Source organism: Brassica rapa, chromosome A08 (genome assembly GCF_000309985.2).
Source record: "Brassica rapa cultivar Chiifu-401-42 chromosome A08, CAAS_Brap_v3.01, whole genome shotgun sequence".
In the NCBI taxonomy this organism is placed as follows: Eukaryota; Viridiplantae; Streptophyta; class Magnoliopsida; order Brassicales; family Brassicaceae; genus Brassica; species Brassica rapa.
The window spans coordinates 6,856,608-6,876,648 of NC_024802.2; the positions used below are offsets into that span (position 1 = coordinate 6,856,608).

At 33.7% G+C, this 20,041-nt stretch overlaps 2 protein-coding genes across 4 annotated transcripts; both read right to left on the minus strand.

The window, feature by feature from the left end:
• Nucleotides 1-4,610: 4,610 nt before the first annotated feature.
• Nucleotides 4,611-6,562, minus strand: LOC103848759 (uncharacterized protein At4g37920). The gene is made up of 5 exons (XM_009125590.3): nt 6,299-6,562; nt 5,628-6,128; nt 5,306-5,550; nt 5,039-5,226; nt 4,611-4,964 (listed from the first exon to the last, which is right to left on the minus strand). Exons 1-5 carry the CDS (start codon nt 6,417-6,419, stop codon nt 4,805-4,807), a joined length of 1,215 nt encoding a protein of 404 aa, XP_009123838.1. The 5' UTR covers nt 6,420-6,562; the 3' UTR covers nt 4,611-4,804.
• A 6,788-nt stretch (nt 6,563-13,350) lies between these two features.
• Nucleotides 13,351-15,170, minus strand: LOC103848760 (tRNA (carboxymethyluridine(34)-5-O)-methyltransferase). Of its 3 annotated transcripts, none has more exons than XM_009125593.3 (3): nt 15,024-15,170; nt 13,838-14,878; nt 13,351-13,722 (listed from the first exon to the last, which is right to left on the minus strand). In XM_009125593.3, exons 2-3 carry the CDS (start codon nt 14,797-14,799, stop codon nt 13,623-13,625), a joined length of 1,062 nt encoding a protein of 353 aa, XP_009123841.1. In that variant the 5' UTR covers nt 14,800-14,878; nt 15,024-15,170; the 3' UTR covers nt 13,351-13,622. The 3 variants fall into 3 exon arrangements, with proteins under 3 accessions (XP_009123841.1, XP_009123839.1, XP_009123842.1); XM_009125591.2 differs by having other exon boundaries at nt 13,838-14,867; nt 15,024-15,145; XM_009125594.3 differs by having other exon boundaries at nt 13,838-14,810; nt 15,024-15,137.
• Between the last annotated feature and the right edge of the window lie 4,871 nt (nt 15,171-20,041).

The following is a 20,041-nucleotide window of genomic DNA, read 5'->3' on the forward strand; positions in this document are numbered from 1 at the left end:
TAAGAATGATGTTTTTATTCCTAATATTACCATGTTGGATCCAACTAATGTATGCATGTATTGGGTATTTTAATCTTTTAGCAAATTTTAAGCAATTTGATAATTTTTATTCCTGAACATTTCAATGTTGGATCCAGCTAGTGTATGATGTTTGTTTATAAGATGTGTACATGCGGATAATGCGGGATAGTTGTACACATAGTGAAGCAGAGAAAGTATACATGCCATGGATTTTTAAAATCCAAAGCTGGGGGTTTGAAACATCATAATTGCGGGATAAAGAAGGTATTGAGCATCACAGAACATGAATATTTTTCCAAGCGAAGTCCATGTGTATGATAGTGGTTTGTGCACTTTGTACATGCAGAGAATGAAATAAAGTTGTACATATGGACACGCCTAGAAGTATACATGCTACATTAGAATTGTGGGTGCTTGAATACGATCGAAGTATGGTTATGTGTTCTTTATTTTATACGGTAATGTCAACATACGGATAAAGAACCATGGTTGTACATATGGATAGACGGTTGTAATTGGTGTGGCGCTGTGGTGAACAAAGAGCTAAAGCGGTACAGTTTTGATCACTGATGAGAAATCTATAGGCATAAACATTTTTATAATTTGATAGTCTGATGGCCTCGAGTGTTGCCTTTTAATCATTTAGTGCATGCGTACATATAAGCGTGTTGTACAGATGGACAGAGTGATAAATGAAGTACAGGTGTGCGAGGTGCAGCGGGCCGGGTTGAAAGGAGAGTAACGATCATGGTCGGAGAGTAATGATCCTGGACATTTGCTGTTTGTCGATTGAGAATGTCCAGTTGCCATCATCGGACGTCTTCCATTCACCGGCGACAACCATCCAGAGATCTGCCATGGAAGATACCTACAACAAGTTTCACGGTTGTTATTCAACGAGTGTTAAGATGTTGGGATTACAGGAAACAAAAATTGTTAAACAAGATTACCACACAAACTAGGATTGATAAATTTAGAATAATTAGCAAAGTTTCAGTTTTTTTCCATTGATGAACACAAAAAAAAAATCGACGCTGTAGTGGGTAGATGAAAGAGGATAATAGAAGAGAAAGTTGTTGATCTGGACCGTTAAAAATAGGAGAGAAGATTGATCCAATAGTTGTTGTTAAATGGAAAATATGTGTCTTTTCCAGATCTGCCAGATTAAATCTGGAGCGTTGGAGCTAAAATAAGATCAATGGTTGGGAGCTAATCCCGCCAAAGAGAAATCTAGTTAGTTTCTTTATGTTTGGGATCTAACGAAAAAGAAGAGAGAAAGTTGAAAAAAGTGTCTCAGTATAACAATGTGTCTTGGGATGTAATAAAAGAGTTATTAACACTGCAGGGCAGTTTTATGTTTTTTTTCACGTACTTTTTTATATTTCATCTTTTATCTTCTTGTCCCACTATATTCTTTTACTTAAGGGAAATTGAAAAGGTTTGACCTTCTCTCTATTCTTGCGCTTTTTTATTACTGTGTGTGTCGGTTTTATTGTTATTTTCCAACTTCTTTTGATAACTCCTTACGAATCTCTCTGAGTTTCTGATCTCACATACCTGTTGGATTCACTTTTTCTCAGATCAATTTAGATCTGGCTGATATTTGATTGAGCAATTGAGTCAGACTTTTTTTTATCGTGTTGCCTTAAAAGAGCCGTTAGTCTTTATAACATGTATAAAACTGTAACATCCCGGTTTGTGGTATATGGAAAGGCTTAAGAGAATTGATTTAGCTACTTATATCACCAAAATTGACTTACATTTTTCGTCACACATCCATTTAGAACTCCAGAGTTAAGCGTGTTTGAGCTCGAGTAGTGCAAGGATGGGTGACCTATTGAAAAGTGGTTCGTGATATCGTGATATCGTGCGAGTGAGACAAAAACGGGGAAAGGTTGGATGGTGATTGTAGTGTTAGTAAACAAGACTTTTGGGCCTTAGAAAAATTAACGCACCATCCGTTGGATGGGATGGGACCCACGGGGCGAGAGAGCGGGTATGGGTGGTATATTAGTTGCGGGTGGTCGGGGCGTTATAAGTGGTATCAGAGCTGGTTAGCCTTCTTGATTCTGATCCGAGAGGTTTCTTGAGACTTTTTCATGGGGAGCAACGAGAACGTTACGTTCTTTGAGATGGGGTGAATTGTAACATCCCGGTTTGTGGTATATGGAAAGGCTTAAGAGAATTGATTGTGCTATCTATGTCACCAAAGATAACTTATTTTTTCCGTCACACGTCCATTTAGAATTCCGAAGTTAAGCGTGTTTGGCCTGGAGTAGTGAAAAGATGAGTGACCTATCAAAGTATTTCGTGATATCGTGCGAGTGAGGCCAAAACACGGAGAAAGGTCGGGTAGTGATTGTAGGGTTAGTAAACAAAACTTTCGGGACATAGAAAAATTAACGCACTGCCAGTCGGATGGGAAGAAGCTCACGGACCGAGAAAGCAGACGTGGATGGTCCATTAACCATGGGCGGTATGAGCGTTATAAAAAACAACACATAGTCTTTGTTGAAGAATATTTCTATGCCATTAGTATTTTTTCCATCCAGAAAGCCGAGTACCATTTGGTCGTTTTTCACCCGTCTGTTTAAATACTTTTTGAAGCCATAAGTATGTTTTCAGTTAAATTGTCCCCATAATATTTATCTTTTTCTTATCCAATTTTTTTAAAACTGTGGAAACTAAAATCTGTAATCAATAATTTTATTGAAAAAGGAAAACAATGAGAAAGAATCTATGTAGGGTTGTATAGCCTCTTCGTACAACCAAACTGATATTTTTCCGCTCATAGAAGGTAGTGATTATTGTTATTTGACAAAAAAACTGTTAAAGTTGGTCAAATTTAAAAGAAACAAATTAACACATGCGCGGTGCAACTTGATCGCATAATCCCCTATATACTAAAGCGCAAGTCGCCTGACCAATCAGATTCTGCCACTTGTTTATTGTTCAATTTCTTTTATAAAAAAATGCTAAATTAAATAAATAATTCTGATACAAGCAGTTTATTTGCATTTGGATCAAAAATAAAGTGACGATAAAAACAAAAAGAAAGCAAAAATCGTTTTAGTTGTCTCAAGACTATCAACCGTTTCAGCCACTATCTCCACCTTCTTCTTATACACTACATCAACTTCTACAAATAGTTTAATTTATTCCACGAAAACATAGCAGCTGATGTTCATATTTGTTTTCTCTGAGAAAGATGTTCATATTTGTTTTCTTTGAGAAAGATGAATCTTCAATCTTATGGGAACTGTAAAGATTTTGAAGCAGTAGAACGGTCATTTAAAAAAAAAAAGTGAAAGTTATAGATGGCTTTGGGAAATACCTTGGTTTCCATTGGTTGGTGGTGCCAACCAGTTTATTTTTGTTTAGGAAATGAGTTAGTACCGAATCTTTTTTTTATTCTCAACATTAGATTATTTTTTGTTGTGTAATTTTGATTTTTTCTATATTTTTACTTTTCTTGCAAAGGAATGGTTCTTCCTCAAACCAAAATGGCTCCACTACGACCGAAGGTGAAGAAGCTGGCAACACCATTTCATCTCTTTTTTGGTTTTAGAGTTATGTTCCGATTAAAGTTGATTAGAGTTTATGAAGAATTGATGAGAAGATGGACTCCAATTTACCAAGAGATCTCAACCCACGTGCTGCCCGTGATTTGATTAATAGGTCAGATGCTAAACCTTGATTAATATTTTTGTTCTTATTTTCTCTCTTTGCTCTTTAACTATCAAACAATGCTGAAAACTCTTAAGATTGATAAATTTTCAATAGTATTTAATATAATGACAAATATCATGGGTAGTTTATATATATAAGCATGTACTGGTCGAGGCTATTCTGTTTACATCTATAATATTATATTGTATATTGGTCAATTAATTATAATACCTAAATTATGTAATATTCTTCTTAGTATTTATTCTACAGCATAGTTAAAATATCATATTTTCATCCAAACAATCCTTTAATTAATTGTTCAAATTAAATTTCATGTAAAATCAAAATTGATTTTTATGGTTACACAATTAAATTGAACTAAATGAAGGGCTTTGTTATTAATTTATAGATAAAAGAAAACTAGCTCTTAATGAAGAAAATTCTCAAATGTGATTATTATAGAACTCAAGCATTATCTACAAATATTATACATGGGAATTAACATCTGACAATAGATTTTTCTACAAATCATACTATTTTTAACATAATAAATTAATAATTATTTTCCCGTATGTAGTACGGGGTAGTATACAAGTCGTTTGATAAGAAGTCAAACACCTTATCCATTAGGCCACATGCACCTTTGCTCGCTACTGTGATTTCTATTACCTTTTCTCAATGGCAAATTGTAGGTAATTTTACTTAAAAGCATCAATGTTGAAAACTGGTTACTTGTTAAAAACTTCATTTAATATATAACTACAACCAGTTATAAAAAGAGTTTATATAATCAATAAATACAAAAGTGCATTGAAATGTTAAAATACTTATATTTTAAAACAAAACTCTTTTGCTCAAACTAATTATATGGTGAAATAGGGGAAGTATAAAATACCGTATTAAGCAAGACAAACTTTAAATCCCAAAGATAGATCAAAATTAAGAGCTGCGGAGGGAAACCTTCAACGTTCCCTACACATGTCTTTAGCCTTAAGGTGGTATCAAATATTTGTGAACAAGTAGTGAAAGCTGGAGAATGTAAAACACAATATACATATACAAGACAATAAAAACTAAAAAACCAACAGAGAGCTTAGGATCTTTAAAATCTCAATCACATATATTTCTTCTCAACAACCTGCTTGAGTTGTTCCATTTTGGCAATAAGCTCAGGATGCATAAGGTCCTTGGCTTCCTTCACTAAACTCCCTTCTCTACTGAAATGATACGCCTCCAGCACCGTCTTTATCAAGCTCTGCAAATGCTCAGGCGTCCTACACAGAAACATCCTCAGATTCCATATCTATAATATAAAACTCAGTTCTAGTTTAGTTTTCTCTGTCCTTACGTGTACAAGTAGTCTACATCAGTCCCTTCAAGCTCCTCCCCAGGGGTAAAAGCGTCTTGTAGAGCGCTCATCTGTTCCTCGGGATCCTCTATGGATAGTAGATACTTGAGTATTCGCACCTCTTTAGGCATAAGCCTCTGCAGATTCCCTCTGGCCGTAACGTACAAATGATACAATATGTCTTTCACCTGTCAGGAAACAAAGACCAGATGGCTCAAGGCTGGAAGATTTCATGCAAGAAAAATGTAAAATCATCCATTTAGTAACCTCATCTTTCATCATGTTGGAATCCTTTGCAGCAGACCAAGCTTTTGTGATCATAAGAACCAAAGCCGAGTCAAGCTGATTCTTCTCAGCCAAACTGTCAATCTTTCTGCAGGCAGCATCAAGAGAAGGTGAATTGATTATGTCTTGCAGCTTCATTTCCGCGGCGTTTAGTGCATCAATACTTTCTGTTGAAGTGTCATAAGCTTGCACAGCCGCGATACACAACTTCCCAAGTGATGCAAGAGCTTTCAGAAGAAAACAAACATAACAAAATCAGCACACAGTGTTTCAACCAAAACAAACAAGTAAAAGGAATGTTTACCAGTCTGCTCATCCGGATTGTCATAGTAGGATTCGGCAACAATGTGCAAATGGTCGAAAAACTCGTTAGTGAAATCTTTACGTCGCCTGGAAACAAGTTGGCCAATGTCAGCAGGTGATGTCGTCTTGATGACATTTAAAAGCTCATTGTGCCTTTGAATGTCTTCATCAACCTCCTTTAGCTTTCTTGCAAGACGGAGAACCTTGTGCTTCATCTCAGGGTTATCATCCTCAGAATCAGCTCGATCCCGACACCTTTTGTAGAAATGGGGACGGATGCTATCCCATTCTTTGCTGAAAGCTAGCAGCCTTCGCCAATCAGATGGTGAGGGCTTGTCGACCATGAAAACCTCAATGAGCTTGTCACAAACTTTGACCATCTTCTGGTCATCCACCACGCTTTCGTCTTTCTTCTCTTTAGGGGTTACAACACTTTTATCATCCACAACAGCGGAAACAGCGAACCGGGGAGGTCTTTTATTCTTCAAGTTTAGGAAATAACCTACCAAGTGTAGTAGCAACAACAAGGCCAAATAAAATTTATCTAATTTTCCCAATTAAAATTACTTGCATCAAAAATCTTCGGATTTGCAAGCAATCAAACCAAGACTTAGTATAGATAGACCCTTCATAATAAATAATCAAGAAGATAGAAAAACTTATACGGCGTACCTTGTCCGCTTTGAAGCGCACCGGTAGTGAGTCGCACATGACTTCCGGCACAAAAGGAAGGAGCTCCATATTCTACGGAGCGAAAGCTAGAAACCGCACAAGAGCAAGAAACAGACACCATTTTCTCTGAGAGATGGATAGAGGGTTTTAGCTGGATGAAGGTGGGAAAGAAGAACAAAAATGGTTTCCTTTAGTCTACTGGTTTTGATTACCCCAAAAACAAAAAGATGGGAAAGGAATGAGCAATATTTTGACGTTTTTGAGATATTCTTTCAACTTCGTGGCTCTTTCCGGAATACACTTTACACAGCCCAATCAGACGGCCCAACAGGATCAGTGCTAGCTCTCATAAGCCTGCGCATTTTACCCGGATCCAAGAACTCAAACCGAAACAGATCCAAAAAACCGGTTTGGGTCAGGTACAGATAATGTCATTTTATCTTAATAGATTTTATCGTGGAGAACCCGCGGATATTAGACCTAATCCGACCCGAACCAGAGACTCGATGGATATCCCAAAACTTCTACTATATATTAGGATATATGGTTGTTTCAGTATTTTTTAGTATTACGAATATCTTTTAAAATTTTGGGTTTGGGTTTTTAGGTATAGTTTTGGGTTCTGGGTAAAATTTTAGATTTTTAAAAATATAATTCGCGCAATCAAATAAATTTTCGCGTATTTTTCATGTCTTTGGGTCTGATTTTGAATAAAATTTTGGATATTTTTGGATATTTAAATATTTTCAAGTATTTTTTGTATTTTGGATATTTCCGGGTCGGACCCGACCTGGATCCAACTCAAACCGACAAATTCTAATTAGCCTATTGGGTCAAACTATATATCCAAACTAGTCTGGACCCGACATCATCTGAACTGAACTCGAACCGATAAATTCTAATTATCCTACTGGGGTCTAAATATTTAAGATCTGAAAGATCCGGACTCCAATAAGACCCAATATGAACCCGACCCGAAAACCTGAATGAGGGACTCACATCAAAAACTTTGCTTTCTTTGCAAGCTATATCTATCAATTATCTTAGACAAAATTACTAGGTTTAATTTTTATTATTAAAAACTGAAATATTATATTGGCTAAACTCACATAAAAAAAAACTTATAGCTCGAATCAGTAAAAAAGACACTAATGACTAAACCCAACAAAATAAAATTATTTACCTAACATTCTTTTTGGTAAATATTACTTACTCTCCCTTCGTTCCGTTAACTGGTTTACTTTTCTACACCCTTCAAACTAACTAAACCCACACTGGAGCTCTTGAACTTTTAAACTGTTAATTTGCCATGTTCATCAGTTATCCCTCTCCCCCAACCTTTTTAAATTCTACTTAATTCCAAATTTTTTAACTGTTTCTTAATTGCAATCTATAATTAAAAAAAAAACATTCAAAAACGAATGTAATATAAAAAGATAATGAGATTATAGTTACTCCATTATGATAAAACAAAAAAATTATAGACACTTATTCTCCATTAAAAGAGAAGTACCATTTTTATCTATCATAAAAAAGTTATACTAGGTCCATTTTATTAATTATATTTATTTAATTATTTAAATTAATCTATTCAATGTATAAAGATATTAATAATAAATCAATTTTAACTGTAAATTTAAATTTTATTTTTTATTATAACAAAATATTGAGAAAAAATCTAACAAAATCTTTCTAAAAATTTAAAATATTTTATATAAATTAATACCATTGATTAATTTTGTAACAAATAATATATACTATTATACATTAATTTAAATAAAATTTTATTATAAAATAAAATAAAATAAAAGGGTATGCTATTTTTCAAATTTTGTAATTATATTATATATCTTATTTATTAAAAGAAATACCATAAAATTCATACTAGGTCTATTTCATCAATTACATCTATTTGACTATTTAAGTTAATCTATTTAATATATAACTTCTAAAAAATCTTATAAATTATATAGATATTAGTAAATAAATTTTAACTGTAAATTTAAATTTTATTCTTACTTATAACAAAATAGGTTCAAAAAACCTAACAAAATCTTAATAAAATTTTAAAATATTTTTTAAATTAATGCAGCGATTGATTTCATAATTAATAATATAGTATTATTATGGGCTTTTTGCAAAATTGACCTACAACTTAAAGTCAAACACAAAACTAACCTCCCTTTTTCTTGAAAATTGGTTTTGCCCTATTCACCCCACAAGTTCATATAATTTACGAAAATGCCATCAATTTTTTTATTTTTATTTTTTTTCGAAAATGACATCTTTACTCTCTCACCCTCATCATCTTCAAGTAATTACAAGATTGTCATTGTCATCGATACCACAACCACCATGAACAACCAATTTGAAGCTCTTAATGCTCCCAAAATCGATTGACCCTTCTTCTTTTTCCATTCTTGTGAACTAAACACAACATATCTCCCACTTTCTCTCCACAATGAGCTAAAAAAACCCAAGATTTTGATTCTAAATTTTTTATGGTTCATAGAGTCATAGAAGCTAACGATTCTGGGTGGGTGACTTTCGTTTGTGATTTTGTGTGCTTGGAGAAGCCTTATGTATGTTAAGGAACTTATCTCACCAATTTAAAGTATGACATCGAGTTTTTTTCCAGATCTGTTCGTCAGACGACTTACTTGGGAAGTCGTCTGGCTGTAGACGACTTACCTGGAAGTCGTCTGGCTGTAGACGACTTACCTGGAAGTCATCTGGTCAACGCAGAGGTTATTTTTGTAATTGACTTTGAAATTTGTAACCTGAGACGACTGAAAGTTAAGTCGTCTACTATTGTTTGGTTTCAAAAAATTTTCCAAAGAACCTAGACGACTTACATTTCAGTCGTCATAGGTTAGTTCTGCATTTGACTGGATAATTTCAGAAGTTTGACTTCCCCTGACGACTTAAATTTCAGTCGTCTGTCGAAAATTAAAATAATAATTTTTTTTTAAAAGTAAACGACTTACAATTAAGTAGTCATAGGTTAGTTTTGCAATTGAAAAAAAAAACTTCAAGATTTAATTATACACAGACGACTTATAATTCAGTCGTCCACCAGACGACTTACTTGTAAGTCGTCCAGGATTTTTTTCCGAGATTCTGGTCAAACCTCGTAAATCCTGGACGACTTACATTTCAGTCGTCTCGTGGACGACTGAATTATAAGTCGTCTGTGTATAATTAAATCTTGAAGTTTTTTTTTTCAATTACAAAACTAACCTATGACGACTTAACTGTAAGTCGTCTACTTTTAAAAAAATATTATTATTTTAATTTTTACTAGACGACTGAAATGTAAGTCGTCCAGAAAAGTCAAACTTCTGAAATAATCCAGTCAAATGCAAAACTAACCTATGACGACTGAAATGTAAGCCGTCTAGCTTTTTTGGAGTTTTTTTTTAACCAAACAATAGTAGACGACTTATTTTTCAGTCGTCCGAAATAACAGATTTCAAAGTCAATTGCAAAAATAACCTCTGCGTTGACCAGACGACGTATAGTTTAGTCGTTTGGACAACTTAGATTGAAGTCGTCCGCGTCTTCTCCGCTAGTTTTTAAGTCTTCTACGTTAGTTTTTGAATAACTTGTATTTTTAAGAGTGATAAGTAACTTCAAGATATGTAAAACTCATATTTACAAAATATGTTCTCTCTCTTAGTTTTACTAAATTTGACTAAGTTTTTCAATGCAAACTTATAAAAAATATGATATGCTTTGACTAGTTACTATTGTTTGTTTCCATCTCTTAAGTATTATTGTTATAGACAATAATGATGACTATTGTTATGAGTTGGAAGAAGGGTTAAAGGCTTCTTAAAATGTTGTATCAATATGAAGCTACCAACATTCTTGTTTATTAAGATGAGAAAAAGGCCATTGGAGTTTATTATTGCATATGAGAGATCCAAAGATATAAAAAAGGCTACTGAAGTCTACTATTTCATTGATTTGTAAATGTGTAAACACATTGTTAGCACATTTAATACATCTTGGAAAACATTATTACTGATTTTACAAAAAATTCACAACTAAAAGAGTAGACATGCAATTCACAAAACAGAGCACAAACAAAACTATTATAGATCATTCCTCTACAAAGACAAGCTTGGACTCCACTTGAGTAGACAAGACAAGACGACTTTTAAGAAGTCCAGACGACTTCTAAGAAGTCCAGACGACTTCCAGGAAGTTCAGACGACTTTGTCAGAAGACTTTTAGGAAGTTCAGACGACTTCCAGACGACTTTACAGGAAGTCCAGACGACTTTTAGGAAGTCCAGACGACTTCCAGACGACTTTCAGACGACTTCCAGACGACTTCCAGACGACTAACAAGTAAGTCGTCCCAGAAGTCTTCCAGATCTGAAAAACCTGCATATTAAATCCAGATCTGAAAAACCTGCATATTCAAAAACGTTCAAATGGCTTAAAAACAGAAAAAATGAGTGGAAGATTAGATAAATCTACCTTTACAGAACACACAAAAATACATATCTAAAAATAATATATCTACCTTTAAATTAGTGGAAGATGAGTACCATCTAATTAAAAACCTGCAAAAAAGATAGATTAGTAAGAAAGACATGAGACAAAACTGAAAAATTCATATAAAGTTTGGTCTTTTCAAGTCAAAGATATTAGAGTGGGTTTGGAGAGTTTTAGTGAGACAAAACTGAAAAATTCATATAAAGTTTGGTCTTTTCAAAAAGATATTAGAAGAGTTTTAGTTTGGGAAAAAAGTAAGAAATTTATACAACAAGAAGTTACCAAATGAAGAAAAATCAGACATAAGAACTTACCAAAACGCTCAGAAAAATCCAGACGACTTCCTGGAAATCCAGACGACTTCCTGGAAATCCAGACGACTTCCTGGAAATCCAGACGACTTCCTGGAAGTCCAGACGACTTCCTGGAAGTCCAGACGACTTTGTCAGAAGACTTCCAAGAAGTCCAGACGACTTCCAGACGACTAACAGGTAAGTCGTCTCAGAAGTCTTCCAGATCTGAAAAACTTGCATATCAAATCCAGATCTGAAAAACCTGCATATCCAAAAACGTTCAAATGACTTAAAAATAGAGAAAATGAGTGGAAGATTAGATAAATCTACATTTATAGAACACAAAAAATACATATCTAAAATTAATAGATCTACCTTTAAATTAGTGGAAGATGAGTACCATTTGATTAAAAACCTGCAAAAGAGATAGATTAGTAAGAAATACATGAGACAAAACTGAAAAATTCATATAAAGTTTGGTGTTTTCAAGTCAAAGAGATTAGAGAGAGGTTGGAGAGTTTTAGAATGATGAACATTACATTTTTGTTGCAGCCATTTGAGAGGAGAGAGAATGTGTTAATTTTTCTTAGTATAGGGAGACAAAAAATCAAATTAGGTTAAATATTTTTGACTCATACGACTTCCTGGACGACTTACATTTCAGTCGTCTGGTGAAGAAATTAAAACAGACGACTTACATGTAAGTCGTCCAGAAGAGTTTAATATTTTTAGCGGGAAATTAAATATTTTTAGCGGAAAACTAAAATAGAAGACTTTCCAGACGACTTACAAGTAAGTCGTCTGGTTTAAATTATTTAAGCGGAAAAATAATTTTTTAAAAAAATTTTAGGCGGGAATATTTGAACGACTTACATGTAAGTCGTCTGTTTTAATTTCTTCACCAGACGACTGAAATGTAAGTCGTCCGAGTAAAATGATCCGGTTAGGTTAAAACGTACATTGGTAAAATTAAAGGTTCGGTACGATGTGGACGACTGAAATATACGTCATCCGGGTAAATTATTCAACAGACGACTGAAATATAAGTCGTCCACACCCTAAACATAACCCCTAAACTTAATTATCTAATTAAACACTTCATAAAACCAAATCAAACTTGAAAAGTGTTTACTATACACAGTAATAAACACATATAGGTGAAAACTAATTTTTGAAAAAAACATTTTAGTTTTCCAAAATCTAACCCTAACAATACATACAATACTACAACATATGTTTGTCAAACTCCTAAACCAAAGTATTTCATGATTCACTACTTCCACTCATCTATCTTCAAAACAAATCAATTTTATCATATCTTAATTTATATCACTTAAAACTGTTTATAATTACTTGATTTTTATTTTTCACGCATCAAAATATTTTTTTACAAGATTTATAAATTATTTTTAAAATAAACTGGTACCAGACGACTTACACTTCAGTCGTCCAGACGACTTCCAACATCTCAGACGACTCAGACGATTTACTGGGGCTATATTCGTAAAAATGACTTCTGTTTTTTTGTTTGGTCACAAGGGGTTGAGCTGTAATTTCACTAGGCTTTTAGGTTAGTTTTGCATTTGATTCAAGTTTGGGTATATATTTGGAATTAAAATCAAGTTGTAGGTTAGTTTTGGCAAAAACCCCTATTATTATAATGTATTTACTTATAAAATCCCACAATATACTAAAACAAATAACATAGAAATATAAATTATGCTAAAAAAAATCAGCTTTATAGTATAACAAATAAAGTTTTAAAATGTATTGTATACATTCTGTAAAAATTAGAAAAAAAATGAAGGAGATTCTCATTTTTTTTATTTCATACTATAAATTTATTTTACCAAACTCAAAAATATATTAATATATAATAACAATTAATAATAAAGTAAAATATATAAAACAAATCATTATACATTTATAATATCGAATAAGAAACATAACCAATAACATTATAAATTTACACAATATATAACACTAAAATGTAAATCATGTATTTTAAAGTTTTGCGATGGTATCCGTTATATATTTATAAAATGAAAATGTATCCGCACATGAAAAATCTAGTATACTATTATAGTAATACTGTTTATCGTCTCCTTTCTATACAAAAATATCTTAGAGAAAAACTTTGGTGGTTTGTAGGGCAGAACGAGTGGTAAGAGCCCCATTATCGAAATCCTCGTGGCTTGAGTAATTTCAAAGTTACCATCAATAAAGTCGTTTCCTATAATTCTGTTTGTAGCAGTTGACAAAACATTCATGCCTTTTTTTCTTTTTGTTGTTATACAAATGACATTTTGTTTATCTTGTAGACTAATCGTTATACATAATACGAAGCCTTAAAGCCAACACTTGCACAACAAATGAACTGCCACAGAATCCAACTACAACCATAGAAAAGATTCGATTACATATGAAAAAAACCTCCAATGGTGGCTGCAATGGAGTTCCCATGTCAGAAAGAGGGAGAAAAGTATAACTGAGTTTGAAGCCAAAGAGTCTGGTTTCAGTCGATTATCAATCTTGGTTTAAAGCTTCTTTCTGAAGAACAATACACCAATTGGACTTGTCGTAAAATCTATCAACTATAATTGCATTGCCTACTCCAGATGCCAACCTGTGAAAGATGATTTGCTACATGTTACTGCTTTAAAAACAAGACTTAACTATGATGGACTGAATCTTATGGGTAAGCCAGATACATTTAAACCTGAACCAATTTTTTTCTGTACCTTTCAAGTTCGCCTTCACTGAAAACGTGGTAGTATCTGTTGTACACAACAGTTCCTTTTCTATCGTCTTTCTTTGCAAGGCCACTTGCAAGTGCAGAAGCGGATGCACCACTAACTTCAGCACGGTGGTAAGGTAAATGCCATGGAACAAAGTACTCTTGCTGATTCATCTTCAGAGCCTCCAATAACACTTCAACAGAGCTCTTATCCTTTTGCTCGCCCAAGCTATCTTGGGTCGCCTTTGGCTCTCTCGTGCTCTCCTCGGTCTCTGGAATGCTCTCAAGACCAGCCTTTTGATCCTTTGCACTCACGTCAGTCTCCGGAATGCTCTCAAGACCGAAGAACGGGTTGTTCCTTACACGAGGGCTGTTCATTGGACTACCTGGTCCGACCCATTCCTCAACATACTTTGGAGACAATGGTGTCCATTTAGTGAGCAAAGATTTGTCTTCCTGCTCTGCCGCCCAAACCGTGATGAGAACGAACCCACCAGGCTTAACGACCCGAACCAGTTCCTCAATGGCACTCTTCCTTCTGTTCTCGGTGCTCAAGTGATGCAAAACCGCAATGGAGATGGCTGCATCGCCAAACTCCTCTCTGTAAGGAAGATTGACAGCGTCTGCAACGAGAACCTCTTGCCCTTTATCCGAGCAGATTTTGATAAGTGGGTTACTTATGTCGCATCCTATAAAGAAACAGCTCGGGTTTAACCCCAGATACTTGCCGTTTCCGCAACCTGCATCAAGAACCACAGATCCTGAAGGCAACGACTCGAGAAAGGCAGCGACCTTAGGCCACTTAGCAAACCTTGTCGAGCTGAAATGTGGAGCAATAGCGTCGTACACTCGATGAACATACTTCTTCTCGATCTCCGGTGTGGATTTAACGCTCAATGACGAAGACATCTCATTTTCTTCTTCTTCAGTTGACTTAGAATTAGCTTTCACTTTGACGTCTCTCATTTTACCGAGCTCTGGAAGAAATTATAATACTTCTCAGAACATCTAATAAACAGATGAAGTTTAGCCGCCTGAAACAAAACTTTCAATCACAGATTCAAGATCCCAATAAGTAGCAGCAAATATAGCATCGCGAGCTTGAAATCGAATCCAAATCATCGCATTGTTGAAATTTATATATCCAAAATCAAATTGACCTTAGGAGGGGGGGATAAGAGGAAGCTTACAGAATCAAGAAGAAACGGCGAGGCGAGATCATGAGTGGATCGAGGAAAACGCAAGGTAGATTTAGGGTTTCGAAAATAAAATAAAATGGATTAAATTTATTATTCAGTACTTAATATTTAACAAGTTAACGAATACAACCCATTATTTGTACACGTTAATTTGAAAACCCAATGCTTGCTAGGCATAGAATCCAAAACCCGATATTCAAACCGAATCCAAACCAAAAAACCCGATCCATTATTTTATTCGATATGTAAAAATATCCGAGTGAATATTGTAAGAAGGTACAAAAATATCCGAACTCAAAATATTATTAGCCGAACCCAAGCACATAACCCAAAAAACTAAAATTCTTAGTCAATATAAATATTTAAAATATATAAATACTTCAAATACTCAACTAAAATTTTATATTGATGTGAGATATAAAAATAAATATTAAAATTTAAATAAATAACTTAAATACCCAATTAGTTATAAATAAATACTTTATAATTTGCTTGTTGAAATAACAAGGATATTATGTTTATATGGTAATGCATATTGTTTAGAAATGATGTTTGTTTTCACGCTGGATTTAACATTTTACTGTTATTTTATCAATTTAATTTGTATTGAATATATGTGAACCGAACCGATATAACTTGAATCCGAACTATAAATGATTACTTTATAGGGTTTTAGGACACAATAACAATTTGAAACGAACCCAAAATGTTATTAACCGAATCCGGACCATACTGATAAATTATTAGAATGAGGCCTAGAAATGTAAACAAAAAAACCCCAATAATTACTTGATCCCACCCCGGACGTATACAAGAACACACATGCCTAGCTGAACCAACCAACGCTTCAGGTGATTTTCTTATTAATTTATTAGGGTTGGATTTTTTTTTGAATTATGTAATAGAAAATGAAAAAGACACTTGGCAACTGAATTGGCGTGGGCGGTTCATAGGGGTGGGTAAAGATCGAATATCTGGATTTTTGGAGGTATTTGTGATCTGATCTATTTCGTCCGGATAACCAATTGTACAATCTCATTTGATTCATACAAAAAAAAAATTAGACAAAAACCCAAAATAATATAAAATAAAATTTATTACAAAAAAAAATCATTTACTTTTTAAAATTCTAATAACTAAGATTATAAATTTAATAAATAAAAATATTGTAAAATTATATAAAATAAAATTATATAAGTTATATAATTCTTTATATAAATGTATATATATGCATATAACAGATCGTATTCAAATATCCGTTCTTAAAAATATTAGTATTTGCTTTGGTGCACAGTATTATGGATATCCAGATTTTTCGGTTCGAATCGAAACAAATAGAAGCAAAATTTACTGATATTTTCCCAGCCATATCAGTGGCGGTTAGTTGTTGTTGGTTAACAAAATGAAGCAACAAATATGTGGAAGTAAGTGATTAAGGAACAAAGTTTGTAGCATAAGTTAAAAGAAGAAGAGAGATGTTGAATCTAAGTTTGGTTGGCATTAAGGGGAAAAACAAACTCGATTGTGGGTTATTTTAAAGACACTTTTATTGATCAACGAGAGAGATTACAAGGTGTTTTAACAATGTTTAGATAGGAAATGAATGGAAACACGCAGGTCAGAATGAGGTAAAATATCGAATTGAGTCAGTGAATGTGAAGAGGAAACCCAGTTCACTATCAGCATGTGTGTGTTGTGTGTTTTACAATACCCTTCCTGGTCCCTCATACCCTTTTTTTTATAACTTGACTTTCTCTCCCAGTTTTCCGTAAAGTCGATTCGACCTAAATAGTCTGAGCCGAACTTAAAGAGTCCAACTCTTGGGCTGTGTATGGACCGAGTTTGAAAGCGCCAGGCTCGACGGCCGACTCTTTATTCAATAGGTCTTGTAGAGGGGTGTAATCCATCTCCAACATTTTCACTTGTGAGAGACGATGTTGATCTCAATGAATTTGTGAGAATAGGTCAAGAGAATAAAGAGTTTGGCCAGAGATTTTCCTCTGTGGAAACGGTAGTTTATTAATTTGGTGCAGCGCTATCGTAATGGGCCTTGTGGAGGTTGTGATTCAGTATTTTTGGATTGCGTCGTTGTGAGATTCGTCCACCCATGTTTTACCACACATCGTAAAAACCTATCTCTTCTCCTGGATTCGTTGTATCTCCCAAGAATATTCATTGACTACCATCCGAACTGCTTGCTCATTTCCGAATTGTGTGACAAAATTGATTAAGGATAAAAGATCATGATTTAAATTTCTGAGGCGGGGTAATGTCATGATATGTGATCAGCGTTGCGGGCAGTAGGCCGTTTCCTCTTGTCTTAGGTATACTTAAATTGGCCATTGCGATTTGTGTGTTTCAAGTGAGAATTTAGAGCATCTCCAAAAAAACACTTTATAATTTTAAATATGATTTTTTCTTTTCCAAAAATTGACTTCGCTACTCAAATTTGAAGTTTTAAGTGAAACTCTCTATATTTCAAGTTTTACTACTCAAAACTTCAAATTTGAAGTTTATATTTTTATTTGCATTTTGGTCCATACAATTACACATCACATTTATAATTTTTAAATATTTTTTCATTTATCATATTAATCCTTAAAAAAGTTATATCTCATAAGTTTTACAACTTTTTTTTTATAAATTTAAGTTTTATACATAAAATTAAATAAAACTTTAAAATAATTTTTAAAATATTTAAAATTAAATTTAGACAACAACAATGCAAAATATATTTAAAATTAAATTTAGACAACATATTTTTTTAAACGATTACATGAAGATATAACTATTACACAAATTTAAATATTATAACAACATTAAGAGTCAGGTAATTTTGATCTGAAACCTCTAAAATATTGTCTAAACGATTTTGTGTAACCGAAGATGGTTGTTGTTATTATTTTGATGTCTTTTCGTACAAATCTAATGTATTCACTGAGTATTAATATCATCGAGAAATTAAGTCATTTAGCAATATTTATTTTCGTCTTTTACTTTTTTGTTTAGATCTAATTTATTTTCAAGTTTAAGATCACCCAATTTTTTTTTTTAAAAAATTAGTTTGTAATCTACAAATTCAAAATAAAGAGTCATTTTTACATCGAAATGCACTAGTTGATCATATATGCATTACTGAAATAAGTTTATGGAATAATTTGGTATTGTGCTTGAAGTTTAATATTAATTATATTATTTCTATTTACAAATATTTATTTTAACATAAAATTTTATTAATTAATATGGTTATAATATTTTTATATAGAGAAATTCTCTACGATAGACCTAAAATTTATATTGTCACAAATATAGACCTTGAGAATAAAAATATACACTTATACCCCTAAGATTAATTAATCTAGACATTGTGGGAACCGAAATTCGCACCGTCGATTTCCGTAATCGGAGGAAAGTCAAGAAACCCTAACTTTCTCTGAGGTCTCGGATTCTCTGCGAGAGTCAACAACAAGTGACCAAATAAATGCAGAAAGTATGAAAAGATAACAAAAACGAATTTATAGAAAAGGTAGATCTTATTTCGAATCCGCATAAGAGCGTTGCGACCATTACAAGAGATTATAAAAGCTTCGGTCGCAAGAGCTGTCAGCGAATTACCTAGTTCTATTAACTTAAAACCTTAAACCTAGTTGAGCCGCAGCTCAATAACAGAAGAAAAAGATACGAAAAAGGTTTTGATTGATTTCAGACTGAACCTTATGAAAGGCTGCCTACGTACCCCTTTCGAGGATCAAGCCAAACATAGTTCGGACTTGTACTGGAAGGCGTAATTGACTGAGGTCCAAAGAGCGCTTTTCGAGATTGATAGGATAATTTTTCCAAAGTTATCTGTCTTTAAGATGGCCGATAGTCGTAGAAAATGATTCTCCGCTCTAGGTTCAGTTATATGGCAAATGTTTCGTATAATGTTACCTATAGTCTTATGAAAATTGATTCGTTTTTGTTTGAGGAAGACGAAGCCTAAGAGGATTAATATAGAACGAGTGCGGAGTCAGCTGCGGGATGATTTCCTTCTCGGATGTGACCAAGGGAAAACACAGGCAGAAGCCAGCGAGCCGCAGGGCTAAAAAAATGAGATCTATTAGATCGTAATGCGAAGAGATAAAGTTTAGATTGATCATCCAAATTCAGATCTCACATCTTTGTGTTTGCTATACAAAATATACTTCTTCGTAAAACCAATTACGCTTACGTTCGAAAGTTTCTTCGTAAGATTTGTTCTGATGGTACGAAAGATTTTTCGCGTAAGTAATGAGGACCGGTTTTACGAAGGTTGTAAATCATTGATATGTATACACATGTCAAAGTAGCGTTGTTTCTATGGGTTTTATGAGAAACGTTTCTGCTGTGATTTCGATCTTATGTGAAAGTTGCTTGGAGTTTACTCATGGAGTGTTACCGAAGTTTATTTCACTACGATCTAGTCGCAGAACTTTTTTCATAGGTTTTTTTAGAGGATTCTCGTGAGACATTCGTTTCTGGAACGAATTGGTCAACCAGAGGTAGATCTAGCCAACGATCAGGAAGAAAGTGTTCCCTTTAATGTGCTCGATGCTACATTTATTCTCGAATTTTCTTCGTCGCAAATGTTTTCGATGCTTTTCCGTGACTCACTTGGTTCTACGGAAACTGAAAGAAATGCTTTGATGCTTGAATATTTCTCGTAGAAATTTTTATACGAAACTAGCTTTATAAAGCCAGAAAGGGCTTCAAGACTTTGGCTAATCGTCGAGTTTCAGTTTGATATTGGTACAGGTTTTGTATACGCATGATTGCGACAAGAAATGTTGTATAGTCTTTGAGATTATGTTCATGATCATCTGGATATGTTGCTGGTGTTTAGACAAATTTTAGATTGTTGTTTGCTATTTGGGACGATTTGTTTGACGAAAGTGTTTTCTTGACGATTTGTAAAAGTTTTTGAAGTTTGGGAGTATACGAGTATAGTATATGTACCTACTCCCCTTTTTTTTACCAAAGAAAACAGTTGA